The sequence below is a fragment of the Lucilia cuprina genome, chromosome 4 (genome assembly GCF_022045245.1).
Source record: "Lucilia cuprina isolate Lc7/37 chromosome 4, ASM2204524v1, whole genome shotgun sequence".
Taxonomy (NCBI): domain Eukaryota; kingdom Metazoa; phylum Arthropoda; class Insecta; order Diptera; family Calliphoridae; genus Lucilia; species Lucilia cuprina.
This window is the reverse complement of record NC_060952.1, coordinates 20,691,064-20,713,453: the sequence shown is the minus strand read 5'-3', so window position 1 is coordinate 20,713,453 and position 22,390 is coordinate 20,691,064. Positions and strand designations below refer to the sequence as shown.

Sequence of the window (22,390 nt, the reverse complement as noted above, 5' to 3'; positions counted from 1 at the left end):
TATTTTCTATTTGAATATTTTCTATTTCAAATTTTATAGTTACTCTAAGCCTAAAGGTATTCTACATTAGGCATTTTAAATAACATGATTAAGATTATTGTAGTATATTAATAGTAAATTGATGAAATTAGAAAATATGTAAAATATTTTAATGCTATATTGAACAATAAACCTTCTATTTTTTCAATGATTTCTATAAGTGAATTTTAAGCTCCAAGCCCGATCATTTATATTACCTTCATTAAAAAAATGGCATTTTCATTTAAACTTCTATAAAGCTACGTTTTGTCGACTTTTGTTAACATACTAGAACATCATTGTGTATTGAAAATCCGGGGTAAAAAGGTGTTACCAATACTGCTAGTCTGCCGGGACTATAAACTGGTGTTTACAATACAATCTTTGGTTTAACCTTGGATGAATTGAAAAGAAGTCTAACCAGAGCAGAACATAATCTGGTACTACGGGTGGCCAGTTGCCCGCAGGACTATGTCCTGGCTGGTCAGTTGGTTTAGGTTCCATCGGAATCCACGTAGAGGCTGTGGTTTAAACCCAAATCGCAGAAAGAGGAAGCTTGGTTAAAGGACTGATACATGGTGAAATATAATTTTCAGGACACATTTCTGTTATCGTTCCTAGATGCTAAAACGGTACGAATTACAGAGCATGACTGTGGATCAATAAAATGTGGGATATGAGCTAATGATGCTAAGATTGGGTATAAGAGGTGAAGTTTTCTGATGTCTACTCTGATTCTACAGAGAGATATGAGTAACTGATGGATTTGACGGATGGAGTTGGTGTAACGATATGTTAGACTATGGGCTAGCAAGAAGGTACGTATAAACGTGGTGCAAGGTCGTCACTGCCCTTTCTTAAATTTTTTTTGGCGATTTTCCTACATGGTTGAGTGCATTCTTAACTTATCACAGGGGGGTCTTTGTGACCACTAAAGTAAAGTATTGTCAATTAATATGATACGTGTTTCGGGCTACCAATTACGTCCCTCTAGGTGCTGTTTGCGAAACAACAGAGCCATCGCAAGCTCAATCAACCCCGACATAATGTCGTCGGGGTTGATTGAGCTTGCTCATGACACCTGTCTTTGCCCAACGAGACTACTATGACAAGAGATTAGATAGCTTGAGTTCTTGGGCAAAGTGCTTGACAAGGACCGGACCATCTATGTACAAAAATTGCAACCTGCGTGTAAGATGCACAAAGAGGCAGTAGTGAGTTGTTTACTTTTTACTCACCTAGTGGTTGTAAAAGTACCACCGTGAAATAGGGCCACTGTTAACGTAATTATGAGCCCTATTCGGGGGTTACGGTCGTAAGTGGCTAGCCAATATAATGGACCAGCATCAACTATTTTCAATAGCGTTCTTCGTTAGATAATAAGACAAAAATTTCATCAAGTTATAATGAAGATTGCGATCTGTAGCTTTACATCGAAACACACACAGACGGACAGACGTACATAACTAAATCGAATAGCCGACTGGTATATTCTAAAAAGGGTGTAGGACAAACGTAAAATACACTCTCCACTATAGAGGTTTACGCTATAAAAATCATTCTATTCAAATCGCATGGTCTTTAAAAAAATTGCTTCGTAGTAGGGGCTGCATTTCATTCATCACAGACCAACACAAAATCAATATTTCAAGTTGACTATTTTCCGAACATCATTGGAATATGTGTATCTGTATAAAATAAATGCATTTTGCACTCTATTTATATACAATTGCCAACAACAAATAACCAACTAATAATTATTAGAAAATATTCCAATATTTTATTTAGAAAATTATTTATACGAATGTGTTTTAATGTGAACTTAGAGTGTTTAATTCAATATTCAAACGAAATAAATTTAATAAATAGCAACAAATTAGTCACTATTTAATAAAAATAATTTTCTGAATGGCAATGATAAACAGAAGTGATCACATTACTAATTTATATAAATATATTTTTTAATATTTGCGCATTAAAAAAAATATTTTAGAATTTAATTTAAAACGATTTAAAAAATATATCTTAGATTATTATGAGAGTATTAATTAAGCAGAAATAGGAAATAAAATATTAAAAATAAAAAAACTCTGCCTACTAAAATCATCTATTTATTGTCGACGTTGATAATCTAACATTTGTTTAGCAGAAGGAAAAACACTAATTGATTTAGACAAATCTTTAACAATGATATATCACTGTGATAATTCATGTATTTATTATTCATTGTGTTAAATAAAAGACAATCAATATTTTTTAAAAGACTGAACAAAATACACGAGTAACGATGACTAAATAATGACTTGGTAAATATTTGTTTGAGACAAGTTTGAAGAGCTTAAAAACAACAAGAATATAATATCAAAAACTTTACAGACTTTTTTTACTAACACTTTGGAAAGACAACATGATGATGATGATGATACCAAAGCAGATACTATCGTTGAAGGGAGAAAAAAAACTAGGTGTAATAACATGAAAAGGATTTGTTATCGAAAATATGTACGTTTAGATGCATGTGTATCATAGAAAATAAAATAAAAATAATAAATGACAAAAATATGAAGTTAAATAAAGTAATTTTATGCCAAGGCACGTTGTTATATTTTAATATGATAAAAATAACTTAAAAATAAAATTCAATTGATCCCTTTTCATTAGAAAATATAAGAGACAGAAGAGATGACAGAATATGTCTGGAATGAGAAAAGAACTTGAAAAATTTTATGAAAAATCCTCATGTAACAATTTATATGTTGGCAGGAGCTGTATTAGTAGTGTTAGTAACCTTAGCGTAGGACAATAAACTATTTATTAAAGTTTGAAGGGTTTAGCTGAGAAAGACAATTAATATTTAGTAGGATGGTATTTGAAAAATAAGGAAGGTTAGCGATTGACAGGCTCGGGGGATAATGAATACATTTGCAATTATTTGAAATAATTGTAATTAAGACTAGACCAATTACAATTACTTGTTCCTTAAACTTTGGCAATTACAATTACTTGTACTTAAGGTTTTGTAAATTACAATTACTTGTAAATGTATTTAAAGTTTTGCTAATCAAAAGTACTTGTAATTGTATCTGTAGTGATACCAATTACATTTACTTGCATTGTATTTTTTCCTATATTTAGGTTTGCTTGTAATGAGTAATATCTAAAATACAATTACATGTAGTTGTAATCAGTAAAGTTCAATTACATTTATAAGTAATTGTAATGGGAAAAACTTTATTTGGTTATTGGTCAATTACACATTACAAGTAACTGGGAAAGCACAATTACAAATAATGGAAATTAGTTATTGCTCAAATAACAAATAATTTTAATGTAAAGAATTATTATAAACAACACATGTCTTCATCACGTAACTCATTCGGTAATATAGGTCAGGAACACACGACTGCATAATACCCCACAAAAGCCATTTTTATCCAATTGAGTCAATTATGATCAAATTTCTAACTAAATTTTTTATTCCCAAAACATGCCTTTAGATTTATTAACAAATTAAGGTTTCTGTTTTCAATTACAGGGACCCTGGTTGAACCACGAGCTCCAGGTCTTGGATTAACTATTTAAAAGTGGGGAGTGTATTTTGAGGTTTTTTTGCTGATGTGAGTAACGCGTAAAATTATTAGTTACACCGAGCTTAAAGTATACAAATCTTCTCAGAACCATATGAATCGATTTGTCTATGTCCGTCTGTCCACAAATCCCTTTATGAAATTTTTTAAAAATTGGCTCATATTTCTCCTTGTCCCCATATAACCTCTCTTCCATGAAATCACTTTTTTTCAACAAAATATTAAAATATTTCGAAATTAAACAACTACTCATGTAAGGTATCATATGATCGACCATGAACATACACACACATTCCCACTTGTTTTGTTCTTATAGCACCGATCACAAATCCATGACATTTGCATTTTTATTTAAACCATAGGGTCTATTTATCTAGCAGTTCGCCAATGAGTCAATGTATCCGAAATATACAGCGTTTTGCACTAACGGCTTTTGTGAACGAATGTACTCTTTGTAAAGGAGGGTGAAGACAGTAGACACAAAACTTAAGCTTTTTGTCTGTGTCTTCGTTGGCTAGGTCAAGGTGACTAGCTAGTCACGTAATTTATCACTCACAAGTCATTTTTTTCGTAAGAATATTTTTTAAAACAATTCAAGTTTGCTTCGAGTCTGAGAAAATACTTCAAGAATATATATAATGATTCCAAAACTGTTTGCCGTTTTACGATCTTAACTTTTGGAGTTTTTTTTTAACATGTGGCCAAAACTTTACATATTTCCTCGGAGTAAAAATTTTTGCAACTAGTTGTTTCTTGCCACCCTAATGTCATTCATCATATACGAAAATCTTTAACAAAATATAATACAGTTAAATCAAGTACAACAACAGGAACTAGATTTTAACAATCGAGCACGTATAACAAATATTCTTTCAATTTACCACCTCCTTAAACGCCATACACGAATCTCCTTGCACTAACACCTCCCACCTAACACACACACCACAAAATAACTCCTTAAAGAACGATATAATCCTATTAGAAAAACAAGTGGACACTAAAAGTCAAAAACACTACTTTACCAGTATTCCTTTTAAACATCACAACATCACTTTGAAGTCAGCAGAAGTGAAGTCAGGAATCAACTGTCGTCGTACAGTTATTGGTAGTAGTGTTAGTGGCAGTAGCAAAAATTATAGTTAGTAGCAATGTCATCATTTAACTCATACACGTACTAACTCAAACTCTAATGGAGAAACAATGTGTTCCTTTAATAAATAGAGAACAAAAAAATAAAATCTAAAAACCTCAAACCATTAAGGAAATTCTAAATTTCTTTTTTTTTAGTTTGTTTTGTGTTTTTTCTCTCGTTTCACATACACAGACTTGATGACAAATATGTGATGGTATTTTTTCTTATAGATTTTACTGTTTTTATTTTCCTAAAAATGTGCATGTTCATTTTCACATACTCATAGTGTTTTCTCATACTTCTTAAGCAAATACAAACATACATACATACATACATACATACATACATACATACATACATACATACATACATACATACATACATACATACATACATACATACATACATAGAGACATTCATAGATACTATTATAGCAACTAGAAATATTTACATACATCGTTATACTTACTTGGTACTGTGCGCCTCATTGTAGTTCATTAACAGATGCAATATTGTCTCTCGGTATTCCAGGACATAACAGACATTGTTCAATAACATATCGAACAATGCTCGAGCATTGTCATCTTGAAGTTTTTGTAATGCCAACATACTATGAAGCAATTCACGGAATGTCTTTAATTAAAAAATAAAATAGTAGAAAAATAAAAACCAAACGAGTTTAGAAAATAGAATAGAATATCGTATAGAATGGAAAAATAATCAAATAAAATGAGAGAAAGTAAAAGAAAAAAAAAATTCTATAAAAATATTAGAGACGTTAGATAGTAGTCGTAGTAGTAGAGTAAGAATATGTGCAAAAAAATATTTTATTGGATGATGAAAATCTAAGGAAAAGCATGTGATTGAGAATAAAAAAGCAATATGGTTTATTAATAAAACTTAATAATGTTAAAGAATGTCAAAAGGGATATTCACTTATGTTTTATACTTCCCTAACCGCCTTTTGTAGCTTCATAGAAGAATCTTATTGAACCAAATCAATCTAAGCAATAAAAAACCTATACAAACTCATCCTACATTCCAAGCGAAAACTAAAATTGAAAAGTAAAAATCTATTTATACATTGTCATTTGAACACATTATTTTCATATGCTTACAAGTAAGTATATTATTAAGTACTTACAAATAGAAATTAAAAAAAAAACGACACATAGTACGAACCTGGGTTTAGTATTTGCTAGTCCGGTGTTGTATTCACAACTCTATTTTAAAAAAATGTGTTTCTACTCTATACTGTACTCACGCATTTCAAAATAATAACTTATTTTGATTGTATGTGAGTAAGTCATTAATAAAGTTCTTCAAAGTAAGGCAGACAGAAGGTGTCGTATGAGAGAGGGGTGTTGAATTAAAGAAAAAAATATTTATTTTTTTTAAACTATCATTATGATTTTTTTCACAGTCCTGATTGAGTAATAACCCAGGAAAAACCTTCATTGAAAAGTAATGAGCAAAAATGCCGATTAAACCTCTAAGACAGTGATGACATTGGTGGCGAGTTCTACTACGCTTGCTCGCTCGGGAGTTAAAAAAGTACTTACAATGTTGCTTACAAAGAAGTTGTTAAGTAAGTTGTTTTGTTTTTAATAATAAAAAAGCAGTAAGATTATGAACCAAAGACATTGGTGCTTATCTATTTTATTGTGAGTCTAAAAATGGTTTTCAGAAGCAAATTTAATTTGGTTTTCCTTTTGTAAAACACAATTCCTAACTGACAATCAATCTGATTGAAATTCATTATTAGAGTACTTCAAAGTAATAAGTCTATTACCACTATTCGTTGAAAAGTGGTTATGGACGTACAATCCAAATCAGAGTATTTGCTGGGAATGTATAAGAGGAAAATTTTTGGTACTTTTTCGTTCATAAAATGGTACCTTTTGTATTTTCATTTTTATTGAACCAAGAAACAGAAATCATGTATAAACTAGAATCTATTAGGGGTAACTTTGGTACCTTGTCGTTCGTCAAATGGTATTTTTTTTGCCATGATTACTAAACACACCCCTATCGCCAATAGAAGTGAAACATTTTTTCTTTTGAAATTTTTATTTCCCTCGAAAAGAAAATTGCTATCGTGAACTTATGAACAATTCATTCACAATAGTTGATTTTAGATCTTTATTTTAACAAGGTGGTTTCATTGGAGGCAAGTAATTACCACAAATGCTTAAAAGTAATTAGAAGTATATGTAGTAGTCATTGAAAAGTATGTCGTTAAGTAATTACAATAACAAGTCAAAGTTTTTGCTAGGTTATTAAACTTTGTATACTTTTTAATTCTTTATAGAAATATAAAATTTAAAATGTAGTTTTTATTTCAATATTCAAGTCGGTTTAATGGATTTGTTCGATAAGCCATCAAATATGTAGCTATTTTTAAAAATATAATTAAAAATTCGGACATTTTGTCCGAAATAACAACTTTATATGAATGATTTAGAAATTATAGTAGCTCGCGTAAGTTTTAAAGCTAAGGTAATCCAAACATATATATAATTAGTTGATTTTTTCTTGAGACATTTTCATATCATACTAAAGAGTGAAAAAAAAATCTAGCAAATTTCCTAAGCAATTTACCAAACGCATAACTTTTAAACACTGTCTCGTCTATGTTCATTAATTATTCTCAAATAAATTATAATCTGTCAATTCATGTGATAAGCTGCTGCACTTATTCTTTGAACTTTCATGTAAAATTGTTTTTTGTTATTAAAGAATTAAGTCAAATTTATAATTCTCCTTGATTTTACGTAACTTGATTTTTTTTCTGAGTACATGTTTTAACATGATTAATTTTTACAAGACTTTATATTATATAATTTTTTGTTCTTGTTTTTGCTGTCGTTGCAACGTTTCGCTTTTTTTTTTTTTGTCTGCTGAAACGTTCGTTACTACACGTAAATGCAATGAAGTGTAAAAACAGCATTTTTCCTTCTTTTATAGTTTTTTGTACTCAGTGTCTGTTTTGGCTGCCTCCACAAGAGGGTAGGGGATCAGCTTTTGTATTGCATAACATGCAACACGTGACTTTGACTTTTGTTGCAAAAATTTTTACTTATTTTTTAACACATTCTCGACATAGGAGGGGGAGGGTAAAGAAAACATACAAAAAAAATGTGAACTTATAACATACGTTTTTAAGGAAAAAGAGAGAAAGAAGGAAAACAAAATGTAAATTTGAAGAATTTTAGGGAACAGGATCAGGGACAGGTTTACAGTAGGTTGGTGTGTCTTCGGTAGCCTAGTAGTTAGAACTAACAAGTCATCCCTTGTTTGGGAAGAAATTCGCTAAAAGTAATGAAAAAACCAACATAATCAAAAATTAAAATCAATTACTTACCTACACAGAGGGAAAAAAATGAACACGTCTGGTACTAACTTGACAACAGATTTTTCAAGAACATTCGTTATCAAAGTATCAACATATGTACATCAACACAATTTGTTGTCAAAATCTAAATTTTATACACATCTGTTGTATAAATATTAACAAACGTGGTAAGTTCACTATTGAAAACAATCGTTGTCAATTGTATTTTAGTACGTATTATATACTTTGACAACGGCTGTTGTTGAAAAATTTCATGTCAATTTGGTACCAGTCGTGTATATTTCATTTTCCCTCTGTGTACGTTCAAGGATAGAATTTTCAATGAAAACAATAAAACAATATTTATTTTAACATCCCTTTAAATAAACACAAACAAGCAGAGATTTAAGAAAAAGTTTGCCGTCTGCTTATTAGCCAAAAACTTAAAAGAACCTTTATGAAAAAAGTATCTGAATAGAAATGATAATATTGTCAACCTCCTTAACAGGTCGTCGAAAAATGCCAGACGTTGAAATAATTTTCAAATAATCACAATATAAAACATTAACACATACTCTTTAAACTACAAATACCTGCAAGTTTACAAACATACGTGGTGTATAGTATATAATCGTGCTGATATGTTACTACTCGTAGCTAGTAAAATTTATTCTGAATTTTCCTTTAAAATTGTTTAAGTTTGTTTTTTTTCTCCTAACACTTACCAATAAAGCAACATGTAAACGTTTGGCCCAAAGACGAGCTTGTTTCTTGTCGCTAACAATCATGTCCATATCATGTTGCATACGTGTTAGAACCCAATGAAAGCACTGAACGCTCAATGATTCGCTATAGAAATGAATGAAAATAAAAAGAAATTAAAAAAATACAATATAAAAGAAATAGTTACTAAATGAAAATGAGAAATAAAACATACATACTTAGGTATTTATTCAAAGTATTATTCTTAAGTACTAGTACATAAAAGAAAAGAAAATGAGTTTTTAAATAATGTTTTGAAAGAAAATAAAAAAACGAAATAAAGACAAAAAAACGAAAGTATAATAAATACCGAGGTTGATATGAAATGGAATGTAGTTTTGAAAATTTTATAACAAGATACAATGGTTTAATGTGATGTTGAATATTATGCATTTGTAAAAAGAGCGGTAAATCGCATAACCGGATTGTAACCAACTAAGCGGGAAATCGGACTAAGCAGGTATATTTTGTCTAAGTTAATAGTTTTTTTATTCGTGTTTAGGAAATCAGATCAACAATTTTTAAATAACAGAAGGGATATATAGTAAATGACAGTCAGACTAGACTATATACTAGACTAGACTATAGACTAGACTATAGACTAGAATATAGACTAGACTATAGACTAGACTATAGACTAGACTATAGACTAGACTATAGACTAGACTATAGACGAGACTATAGACTAGACTATAGACTAGACTATAGACTAGACTATAGACTAGACTATAGACTAGACTATAGACTACACTATAGACTAGACTATAGACCAGACTATAGACTAGACTTGACTATAGACTAGACTAGACTATAGACTAGACTATAGACTAGACTATAGACTAGACTAGACTAGACTAGACTATAGACCAGACTATAGACCAGACTATAGACTGTTTTGTCAGGGTTTATTTAATCAGTATCTTCCACAGTACATCACAAAAGAAATATGTAGTTAAACTTTCAAAATAATACCATTTAAGACCATCATCATAGTCGACATCATCGTCAACATCATAGAAATTAAATAAATGACTAGTTGACTAACTGACTAAACGACTAACTACTTAGTATAGAATTATAGTAAAAAATTAAAAGCAAACTTTAGTAAATAAATGAAACAGTAAGAAAAATAACAAAAAATACGGATATTAAAACTCTAAATAGAAAAACAAAACTAAATCACCTTAGATATTCCATTTGCTTTTCGTGGTAACACAGCAAGAGAATCTTTCATACAAACACTTATTCATTGACTAAAAAATTAAAGACTCTCGTGCGCTTAAAAGGAAAATAAAAAGGAATCTAAGAAGTCAGGTTTTAAGGAAGCAAAACTCATTAACGAAATTAAATTTCTTCAAGTGGAAATAAACACTTGCAAATACAACATCACTCCACTCATCTTTCTAGCAGCTCCACTACTAGTTCAACTTCTATTTTAAAGGAGTAGAGTTTTTTCTATTTGTTAGCCATCATACATGTGTATAAATGTGTATATTTTATTCTATAGATCTATTAAATATGTCTAAGGATTCTTTATAGAACTTATGCAGGAAAAAAGGAAACTTAGCTCTAAACACGTCAACAAAACTTCATATATACACATGAGTGTATGTATGTGTGTGAATGCATATGTCTGGATTAAACGAAAAATTAAAAGAAAAACTTGTATAAAAATTGAAAAGAAATTTTTAATTGGATTTAATTTTCTATAGAATTAATAGACTTAAAGACAAAAAGAAAGTAAAGCTGGTTTAGGTAAATGACCGTATTAGTAGTAAAAGTACTATATGTATGAATTTAATGTTGTTGAAAATTCATTAAATGTGAAACAATGATAAAAAGGATAAGATAAAATTTATTAATTTATACTTATTTAAATTAGGTAATTATGTCTAAATTGATTTTTGTTTTAAGTTTGAATTTTGATAAGGTTTGGTTAGAAAATTATAAAAGTTTTTTTTACTCACTTCTAAGAAGGATTAATAAAAGACAATTTAAACACATATTTAAAGAAACTGGACTTCAACATTTAACTACTCTATTTTTTTTTTTATTTTATTAAAATATTTCTAAACAACTTTAAACTTTTCTCTGGACAGTGTTAAATTCAAAGAAATTCTGAAAAAATATAATAAAAATTAAGGGAGCAGCTGAAAATGTTAAATGTTTGTTGGCTTTTTAAAGTAATGTAAACAACAAATTGCTTTTTTAGTTTATTACGCTTTTAACAACAATAACTTATAGAATGTTTTCTTGTTTTTTTTTTTACTTCTTTATTGTTGTTTTATCTACTGTTAAAAGAATTTTGAAAACACCAACAAAAGAAAAGCACATTTCCGTTTGTTTTTATTTATTTTTAGCTGGAGAACTTCAACGATAATGCAGTTTTGGACCAAAAGAAATTTTGCAAGTCACAATAGAAATACGAACAAAATAAAATACATAGACAAATTGATGCAACACGGTTTTGACTTAAAAGTCTACACTGGAAACATTTGACAACAGTGGCAGCAACTAATAACAACAGCTTGTTGTCCAGATGATGATGCAAATGGCGACGACGTTGAAGGAAAAGGAAAATGAATAAATTGTCGAAACTTTTGAATAATAAAACTAAAACTTCATCCCACAATGTGGGTGGTGGGGCGGAGTAGAAAGAAGCTCAAACAGCATTAGACTAGAGTTTAAATATTTTAGAAATGACAATATTTTTGTAATGTTTAATTTTTGTCATTGTATATAAACTAATTCTTAAGTAACCAAAAATGTTTTAAATTTTTAGTGCAGTATGTATTCCTAAGACTTTTTCACTTAACGTCAATGTTGTTTCATCACAACAGCACAAAGGAACGGACAAACAATGCAAATAAACAACACAATAGTCCAGATTGCACAATATAGTCTTGAGGAATATAGACTTCAAGTTACTGAAAAGAATAAAATTGTACAGTGATTTGAATAGCTAGAAATCGTGGAAAATTAAAAAAAGCACAGGTGGCCACTGGCTAGAATATAGACTAGAAACTAGACCGGACTATAGACTAAAATATAGACTGGACTATTGACTAGATTATATACTAAACTATAGATAAGATGAAAGACTAGACTATAGATTAGACTATAGACTAGACTATAGACTAGACTATAGACTAGACTATAGACTAGACTATAGACTAGACTATAGACTAGACTATAGACTAGACTATAGACTAGACTATAGACTAGACTATACTTTTTCTTTAACCCACTAAATTTAAATGATAAATGATGGTTTTATAAAAAAAATCTTAGAAAACTTAAAAATATCAAACTCAAATGATGCAAATCTCTTTTCGATAAAATATCCTTGAATAGTTTCAAATGAATGAAATACAAACCCAACATGAAACTAAACAACTGTGCAAATAGCCAAAATGTACAACAAACGAACAAAACCAAAAATCTAGAAAAATATTTGCAAGTTTCTTCAGTTAAGACAACACTGCAAGAAAAAAGGAGCAGGAGAGTGGAAATGCATAAGGAATACAAAAACAACAACAATAGTAATAATAATAATATACAAGTACAACTTCTTGTAAAACTATGTTAAATTTAATTTGTTAAAGAACTCAACTTAAAAAAAGGTAAAACAAAACTAAATGAAAAAATACATATATATCGAAGAAATGAAAGTAACTTAGAAGAAAAATAGAAAAACTTCTTGATTCCTAGGAGAGATTGGCAGTGGGAAAAATAAAATAATAGAAAACACTCTATGCAATTTTCTAAAAGGTGTTTACTTTTTTTTCGTCCTCTCTGCCTGCTTGTTGTTGCATTAAACTTTTAAAGGCAAATACGTAAGAAACAAAAAAAACTAAGAACACTGAAACTAAAAATAATGAAGTATAAGAAATAATAATAGAAAAGTTTGAGTAAACAGTAAAAAGAGCAATGGGCAGGCAGGTGGGAAAAAAGTAGAAACAAACAAGTTTTAAGTAGTTTTTATACCCATCGTCAATAAGGATGTCATTTCGTTTGTAACACATCGAACAATTGGTCTTAGATCCATTCTTTGTCTGTCTTTCTGTCCGTTAGCCTTATTGTCTGTCTTTCTGTCCGTTAGCCTACAAAAGTTGCATCAGAGATGCAAAATTTTCACCAAATATTCAAAATATGTTTGTTTGCTTTTGAAAATGGGCAATATCAATTTACGAAGTCTGTAAATATGCTGATAATCAAGCATATTCCATACACGGACCCCGCTCGAGTGTTTGGGGGGAACTTTTATTATTTTTCACTTACATATTTTATTCTTTTCTTTATTTTTATATTTTTTATGAAAAATTTTGGTTTTTGTGGGGATGGCTTCACCACACTCTCCCTCCTGTGTTATTATACGTACACAGTAATTAAACTGGAATGTATGACCAACATCGGTCCACAATGGTCGCAGTATGTTTCGACACAAATAAGTTATGTACATTTATTGTCAACAGTTGACCAAAAAATATGTGTTTCAATAAGTCAATAACTTTTTTAGATTCTTTAGAGTTCGGTCCGTAATTGACTCAAAGTGTACAAAGGACCATTTCGGATTATCGTAATATTTGTCTAATATTTATTACACAATTCATTTAAAAACTTGTGCCTAAATCAAATTTTAGAAAACGCTGTTCCTTAGGCCATCTGTCTATATTAATGAACTATTTTCGACAAATATTTTAATAGTAGTGTGTGGTGTATATGATTCGTCATGGACTTATATTAAATTAAAATACATTTTCTACAAGGAAGAAAAAAAATCTTTTAAAAAAATACAAACTTACCTTACTAATTCCAATTTCATATCACTTAGACGATTGAATTCCATAAAGAAACGTATGACCCACAATAAGTACGAATCATCATGACTAGTTGATCCAGAATTACGTTCCAATACACGTCTCACTTGACGTACTAATGTATTGTATGCCGAACGCAAGATTTCAATACAATACTCACGTAAACACAAACTGAAAATATATCGAATTGTGAAAAAAAGAAAGGATTGTTGTATTAAAAAGATGTTAAGTAAATAAATTGCATTGGATTAAATAAATAATTGCAAAGTAAAGTAATAAATTTAATGGTGAAACAATAAAATAGTTGTATGTAAAGTAAAAGGCATTACAATTTAGATGATTACGATTTGGGAAATGAAACAACATAATAGAAAATAGAAATAATCTACTTCGGGAGAAGTATATTTTATATTTTTACTGTTTAATATTTGTTATGATGAGGACAAGAATTTTTATGTACTAAAATATGCTCTTATAATATGCACTACTTATAAAATGCCGAATTATGCATTTAAACGAAACATGAAAGTATAGTCGAGTACCGCAGATAATATGATACCCTCACCAATAACGAAAATATAGTATATAAATGCGCTAATAGCGCAATTTTTGCTTGATTCCGTTATATTTATTTGTTTGTTATGGAGTAACTGAAAAAGGGTTTATATTTCAGATGTAGGATGTCTAAAACATTTCATTCCTTATGACAACAACAACAAATCGATGAAATTTTGTAGAAAATTATTTGATTCGAAAAGAAAAATTGACCATAGTTATTTTGGGTTACTGAGTATAAACATGTATTTGCATAGAAATCCTTGACTTGGTTATGACTACACAAAGAATTTATTTCTAATTTTTATATGTATATCATTAAGCATTTTAGATCTTTGCCGTATTGAAAACAATTTTCGTATTGAAAACAATTTTCTGAAGTATTCTGATATCTTTTCAAGGGATCGCAATTTTGTATAATTTTAACAGGTATTTGAAACCCAGAAATCCATTTAAATATATACATATAAATCCCACTCATGAGAATGAAATAAAGGCCTTATAAATGAACTAAGACTTTCAAATTTTGTTTTTGTTTTTCTTATTATAGTTCAGTTCAGTTTGGGTATTTAGTTTATTTGGTATTTCGTTCATAGTGCCGTCATAGTGTTCAGGACGGCGCCATTAAATAACTACCTAAGAATTAAATCCGGTATTCAATATACCCCAAAGTAGAAAACCCTTGCGCCCGGCTGTTAGAGTCCTCAAATTTTGTCAGAGCCACATTAGTGTTAATATGATTATTTAAGACAAAAAGTAGGTGGGCTAGCAGCAGAGGGCGTGGCATAGTCCATATAAATTAAACTATTACAGTTAGAATCTTAAAATTTTACACGAAGAAATTAACCATGAATAAAAACATTTTCGTAATAAATTAGCGGAGTACCAACGAGGGAAATCGCATCTCCTATATTAAGTATATACGACATTCTAGTTCTAGTAGTCCATCCTTTCAAAATATTCAGATGAATATAACCAAAAAAACTACTAGTTTTCAGATTAATCTGGGAAACTAGTAGAACAAAATTCTTCAAATTTTGGACGAAAAAAGGATGGACGGCGATTTAAGTGGGGAGAACCGCAATATGAATTAAATAAAAAAGTTCGTGTATCCCAGAAACTACTAGAACTACGGGACCAGTCAAAGTTGTTCTTTATAAGCGATGTTCATAGTAAGAAAGGTGAAATTTTGCAGTTCCAAAAATAAATATATAATATAATTTATAAATATGAATATGATTTATAAATTAATTTAACATTCTTTACAAAAAAACATAATTGATTTTATTTGTTGATTTTTTTTAATGAAGTATTTTTTTCCACTAATCTAAATATATTACAACACATAGTTTTAAAGTTCGTTATAAAAATAAAATTTGTATGAAATTGTACTTAAGGGACTGAGAAACAAGTTCGATGAATACGAGTATTTGTAATAACTGAGCTCGTTATAAGGGATGTTTTTTGTATGAAAATAGTTATCAAAATAGCGTAATAACCGAGTTCGTTATAAGCGAGTTTCACTGTATGAAAAACTTAGACAATCGTTGGGAGATTTAGAGAATAACAGGCCTGGGAAACTTATAGAACTAAATTTTTCAAATTTTGCACGAAAAACTGTAATATTTATCTAAACATTTTGAAAAAATGGACTTTCATCCTGGTGGGTCTCGAAGACCCCATATGAATTAAACAGAAATGTTCATATATCCAAGAAACTATTAGAACTAGAATCTTTAAATTTTATATGAAGAACTTAGACATTAATGAGAAGATTTAAAGAATAACGGGCTGACATTTAGTGGGGGGCTTGGAAGCTCACTAAGGGTATATCGATAAAATTAAATCAACATGAACTGCTAATGAGACCTTAATTTTTAAAACATCGCTTAACATAGCTTAACATAAAACTCTTGATCTATGTATTTCAAGCATTTAATTTCCTGCTATTTGAAAAATTCTATAAATTCCCAATTTCATAAATTTTTTTATTACTTACTGTTTCATAAAACTTCCTTCCTATTTATTTGATAAATAACCTATCGAAAAAAGTCATAACATAAACAGAAAGATATTTCACCTTAATGGACCTCACTGAATAAAAAAAAAATAACAAAAAACACAACCAAATATCAAAGTAGAAATTTGCTCGTAGCTAACAAATAATAAAAATTGAAAAATAACCCATATCACCTGCATAAATATGAAAAGAAGCAGCCAAAGATAAATAAATAAAAATTTCAGCTTTACAATGGTCTATTGTTGCGAATATCTAGTAGTTTTCTCTCCCTAAAAAATGAAAAACCAAACAAACTAAATTGTTGCATCATCTCTATGCAACTGTTACAATAATTTATGTTTCACTATTTTCACAGCCAGCAGTCTCAACAATAGTTTCCAGGTTAACGTTTGCCGCCAGGGGTGTTTACTAAATGGCGAAAGATTGTCTGTGAAAAAAAAGGATTCTATACATGGTTCTCCTTCTATGGGGCAATATTAAGAAATGCAGTGTAAACAATAAACTCATGCTGGAAGAGTTACATAAATGTTAAAATGAAACCAGATTTAAAATTCCTGTATCTTAAAAAAATAGATGAAAACATCCATTTAGTTTCACGAAATCCATTTGTTAAGGTCTTCCTGTTAAAAAAATGTGAATTGTTAAGAAAACTGTGAGATAGTTATTCTACAGAGTAAAAAGCTACTAATGCTTACTTGACCTCTTATTTGTGGCCAATAAGTGGAAGTTTGTGGATATGTCTGTGTGTGTTGTTGTATTGGTATTTATATATTTGCCCAAGATGAAGAAAGCAGAGCATTTTTGTTGTTTTCTTCCATTAGAGAACAAAAAAATCTAAACATTATACGCAAGATGGCAAAAACATGTTTGATTTACCGCCACTTCTAGTTGGATGGATGGATACCTTGTTGCATTTCTTTTGCAGACTTTAGTCTAGAAAAATCTTTAAATCCCTGCAGAGTATGATTAAGGAGCAGAGTTGTTGCAACGATGGCACGTTGACAAAATCAAGTTTAAATCCATTTACTATTTAAATAATCAAAAATACAAGCCTTTTCAAAACAGCAATTACCCATTACGGGATTTGTTTATGAAACGTAAACAATACACCACGTATCTAAACTAAACAATATGAATAGATGGAAAAATTCGAACTCGAATAGCATACTTTAAGGGTGTTGAAGTACAAGAAAATTTTTTGTGTTTTCTTGCATATTTTTTCGTATTTTTTTCTAATATTTCGTCTTATTTCTTATGCGGCATGGCAAAAACAAAACAAAAAAACTAAGACTTAATACACCCAGGATTTATAAAAAGACCTTACTGCAACATCTATAAAATGTATAGCTTTTTGTTATATATTTCTTCACAAAAGTGCTTTTTCCTTTCAGTCAATGTTTGTTGTCATTTTATAGACAGTAAACAGAAGTCACATTACCAATGTTGTATTGACAATTTTGATTACAAATTCCGTATAACGGAAATAATATCATGAAATATTTAATGCTTTTCCTTATGTCCAGCAAAGGAGGGATGGCGGTTGATAGTTTTTGCTTTCTTATCCTGTTTGTATAATATTGCAATCAAATGAGAAAAAGGAAAAAAGTTATAATAGTATTTTGGTATTGTTCAATTGTCTTCACTGGTATCTCACATACATATGTCGTTGAAATGGAGAATATTTATGAATATTTTTCATTTATAGGATTTTTATGAAATTATTATTACTACTATGGTTTCTTGTTAGGCAATGTTGATTTCCTGTTGGCAATATCAATTATATGTACGTTAAGATATACATTGGAAAAAGAAAACACATGTAGATATTGTTATTATATGTAAAACCAACTAAGATCTGTAATATCTACAGAAAGCGACTAAAATAAATTGAACTATATAAAACTTTCCTACTATATGGAACTAAAATGAAACTGAACTAGAACTTATTTAGAAATGAACTGAACTAGAATTGAATTAGACCTGAACTAGAACTGAACTAGAACTGAACTAGAACTGAACTAGAACTGAACTAGAACTGAACTAGAACTGAACTAGAACTGAACTAGAACTGAACTAGAACTGAACTAGAACTGAACTAGAACTGAACTAGAACTGAACTAGAACTGAACTAGAACTGAACTAGAACTGAACTAGAACTGAACTAGAACTGAACTAGAACTGAACTAGAACTGAACTGGAACTGTACTAGAACTGAACTAGAACTGAAGAATGATATGGAAAAAAGAATTTCATTGTTTATAGTATCTGAACATTGCAATTAATATCTAAAGCATTTTTAGTCGACTTAAATATTTTACTTAATACAAAACTTCCATCTTAAAAAATTTTAAGTTTTAAATTAATTAAATACATATGTATGTTTATATAATATATAAAAGTTTTCCAACAATGTACAAAACTTGTTGTCTTTCATTTACAAAAGTCTTGTTTTTGTTTAAGGGTCATACACTTTAAATTAGTTAACAGAACTAACACGCACACACAGCCACACACACTTATGAATACCCTGACATCTATCAGGTTGTGGCAACAACTACTGTAATTGCAACAACAGCAACAACAAATGCAATAACATGACGTCAGGTGTAAACCACAAGTCAATCATTTACAAAATTTCAATTGTCTTTTCAAAATGCTATACATACAATGAATGACTTGTGTATGTGACTTAACAAGTTTGTTTTACTTGTACGTTACACATACACACATGCACGCACATCTTTGTACAAATCTGGTAGGAAATAGAAGTCGATAACAATTACAAATTCAGATGTGTTTGCAACAAACGTCATATGCACTAGTACAGAAACACTAACAAAAACATACAATTTTGTATAAGTTAAAGAGAAAATGCAATTTGTATTTAGTTATATGTATAATGTAAAAGATTTTCATATACTTTGTTAAAAAATTATGTTAAGATTTATTTTGTAAACTTACCGTACTGAAAATGCACTGCGACGCGTTATTTGTCCCTCTTCACGTACATGGCGATGTGAACGTTTCTGTTGCTGTTTTTCTCGATCAAAATCAATCGATGTAACACGTTCCAATGGTTGATGGCAGATTATATCCCGATCCGAGACAGATTTTAGATTACGTATTACAAACGTGCCGCCGAAACGTGAATGTCTTCCGGCAGCCGGCTTTGATGCTAGACGTTGTTTTTCACGACGTCTAGCTGCTAATAGTTCTTGTTCGTCACGTTGCTTTTCACTGACACTGCGTTGCAGTGATGCATCTGCTAAATTTTCTGCTGTCTGTTGTGGGAAAGATATTTACGAAAAAATCTTTAATAGAGATTCAAAAAGTAAAGTAAAATTAAAATTGAATACTGTTTGTTTTGCAACTAAATATTGCAGACATTAGAACAAAACTAGAGATGAACTAAAACATAAATAAAAACAAAACTAGAAAAGAACAGGACTAGAACCGAACTGGAACAGAACTAGAACATTACAGAACTAAAACAAAACTAGAACAAAACTAGAACCGAACTAAAACAGCACTAAAACAGAACTAAAACAGAACTAGAACAGAACTAGAACAGAACTAGAACAGAACTAGAACAGAACTAGAACAGAACTAGAACAGAACTAGAACAGAACTAGAACAGAACTAGAACAGAACTAGAACAGAACAGAACTAAAACTGAAATAGAACAGAATTACCACAGATCTAGAATATTTTTTTGTAACCCACAAGGTCGGTGTTAAAAAGATATTAAGTTGTTTCTAATAATGTTTGATTATTTTCGATCTGTTGCTATTAGTAATCGAGTTTAAAATGCAATGAAATACATTCCTTTAATAAAAATATAAAAAATAAAAACTTCACTATAATTCAATTCTGTTTTGTGAAATTACGTACTTCTATACATTTTACGTTTGTGTCTGCCTGGCCGTCTCGATGACTCTTCCGTACGTCCTCTCATCCTTCAATATTTGTCTTTCATTGTCCGTCCGCCCATGCGTCTGATTTTCTATTGTATTGGAATTACGTTTAACAAAAAGACCTCAATATTTGTTAGGGTTGCATTGAGAGTTTGTAAGAAGAGGGAGAAAGTGTATGAACGCGAGTTCTCTAGAGAGTTTGTAAAGGAATTTCTTTTGTAAATTGTATTGTAATTGAAATGTTTGTGGCCATCAAATTGGAGGAGTCGTAATACCAACTAGATGGGCATTAGCAACAGCAATAACAATGGCAATGTAAAGAAATATATTCCATGGTTTATGGTTGATGTTCGTGTGAAAATTAAGATTTCGTGATTTATGTCTAGCCTCTATCCAAAAGAAAGAACCCTGTAACAATTTAAACACATCCACTCAATCATATACATGTAGACTTACTTCACACACAACATTTCAATATTGCGAGAGTTGGATATAAGTGGATGGATGGATGGATGGATGGATAGAAAAGATGAATGGATGAGCTTGTTGGCTGTTTGGTGTATTGCGAATTGTAAGATAGATGTATTTCGTTTATGTCTATTGTTATTTTAGATGTTTGGCAACAACTTTTACTACCAAACTGACATACATATTACGCCAACAGAACACGTACTACTCAAACTGCAGTCAGTCTACTTTTCAATGCATATTTCTAATAAAGTTTTATGTTTTTTGTTGTAGCATTTTATTTTATTTGATTTGCTTGTATTTTAAATTAATGTATTAGTTTTTTTTTTCAAGCTCAATTTGGATTAAGGCCAATATTAAATAACACAAGTTGTAATAAAGAATATTACATAAATGCAGGCATAGTTACAACGAATGTAAAATGCCCTTGGAAACTATAAAGGCTCTTTTTATATACATATATATGATGAGTAAAACATACTATGATTGATTTTATTGGGGTCAAAATTTTATACAAAGGTACTTGCCTTAAGTACAATTTTTCAGATGTGTTTTTCAGTTAGCTAACTAACATAGAACATAAAATATTTTTTAAACAAAAATAAATTGAAAAAATACTTTACATTGAATGTTTATTTCAACTTTCATAAATAGAATGAATGCACAATAATCAATAACTGAATTATAACTAAAAACGGAACAAGAATTGAACTAGAAATTATACAGAAATATAAATAATTAAACTTACCTGTTCCCGATACAGCAGACAAACAATTTCCAAACAATGCAAATGAAATTGATTCTCATCCGATGATGAAATTATGAACAATACCAAATCCAAAATGCCTGACTGATGCAATGCCCAAATAACCTGATCATGTACACTGGCATCATTATCGGCACGACATTCAGCCTCAGGATTTGCTGGAACTTGAAGCACGTTTCGTATCAAAACCAAAATACGTTCAATTAAAAGACTCTGTTCTTCACTACGTAGTGCCCAATCCTGAAGAGAAACAAAAGAGAGTAAGATATAAAAAGAAATGAAATAAAATAAAATTACAAAAAAATCTAAATACTAAATAACAATAGAGTAAAAAACGAAATATAAAAAAGCAGCCAGCTGAAGATTAAGTTAAGGAAATAAAATAGAAAGCCAAAAATAAAAACTTAAAACAGTTGTGAAATTAAATTACATTTTAGATGTTAGAGAACATTAACTAAATCTATACTAGGAGTTTTTAATGCTTTTTTTATTCAATAAAAAATAAAAATAAGTAAGTATTAGAACATCTAAGTAATACAACAATCTAACAAACTTATGCAAATCCCAAGAATTACAACTAAATAAATGAATAAATGTCTAGAATAAATAAGAGCAACATTTCAGTGGCGAACACTGTGGAACAGTGGATTTACTTTCAAAGCTTTAAAATAAAAAATCATTTTTGTGGATGCCATTTCGAAATAAGATGGAACTAAAATTTAACTAGAACTAGAATTGAACTAGAACTGAACTGGATTAGAACTAGATCAGAACTAGAACAGAACTAGAATAGAACTAGAACAAAACTAAAATAAAACTAGAACAGAACTAGAACAGAACTAGAGCAGAACTAGAACAGAACTAGAACAGAACTAGAACAGAACTAGAGCGGAACTAGAACAGAAATAGAACAGAACTAGAACAGAACTAGAACAGAACTAGAACACAACTAGAACAGAACTAGAACACAACTAGAACACAACTAGAACACAACTAGAACACAACTAGAACACA

At 29.9% G+C, this 22,390-nt stretch overlaps 1 protein-coding gene across 1 annotated transcript in view; it reads right to left on the bottom strand.

Annotated features, from left to right (window-relative positions):
• Positions 1-22,390, bottom strand: part of LOC111684763 (protein timeless homolog) — a 274,262-nt gene that overhangs the window by 233,319 nt on the left and 18,553 nt on the right. The window contains exons 3-8 of the mRNA XM_046950333.1: positions 21,359-21,616; positions 19,190-19,509; positions 13,639-13,824; positions 8,797-8,920; positions 5,207-5,370; positions 3,121-3,175 (exon numbers count right to left, since the gene is read on the bottom strand). Of these exons, the coding sequence (XP_046806289.1) occupies positions 3,121-3,175; positions 5,207-5,370; positions 8,797-8,920; positions 13,639-13,824; positions 19,190-19,509; positions 21,359-21,616 (1,107 nt within the window). The remainder of the gene's footprint in view (positions 1-3,120; positions 3,176-5,206; positions 5,371-8,796; positions 8,921-13,638; positions 13,825-19,189; positions 19,510-21,358; positions 21,617-22,390) is intronic.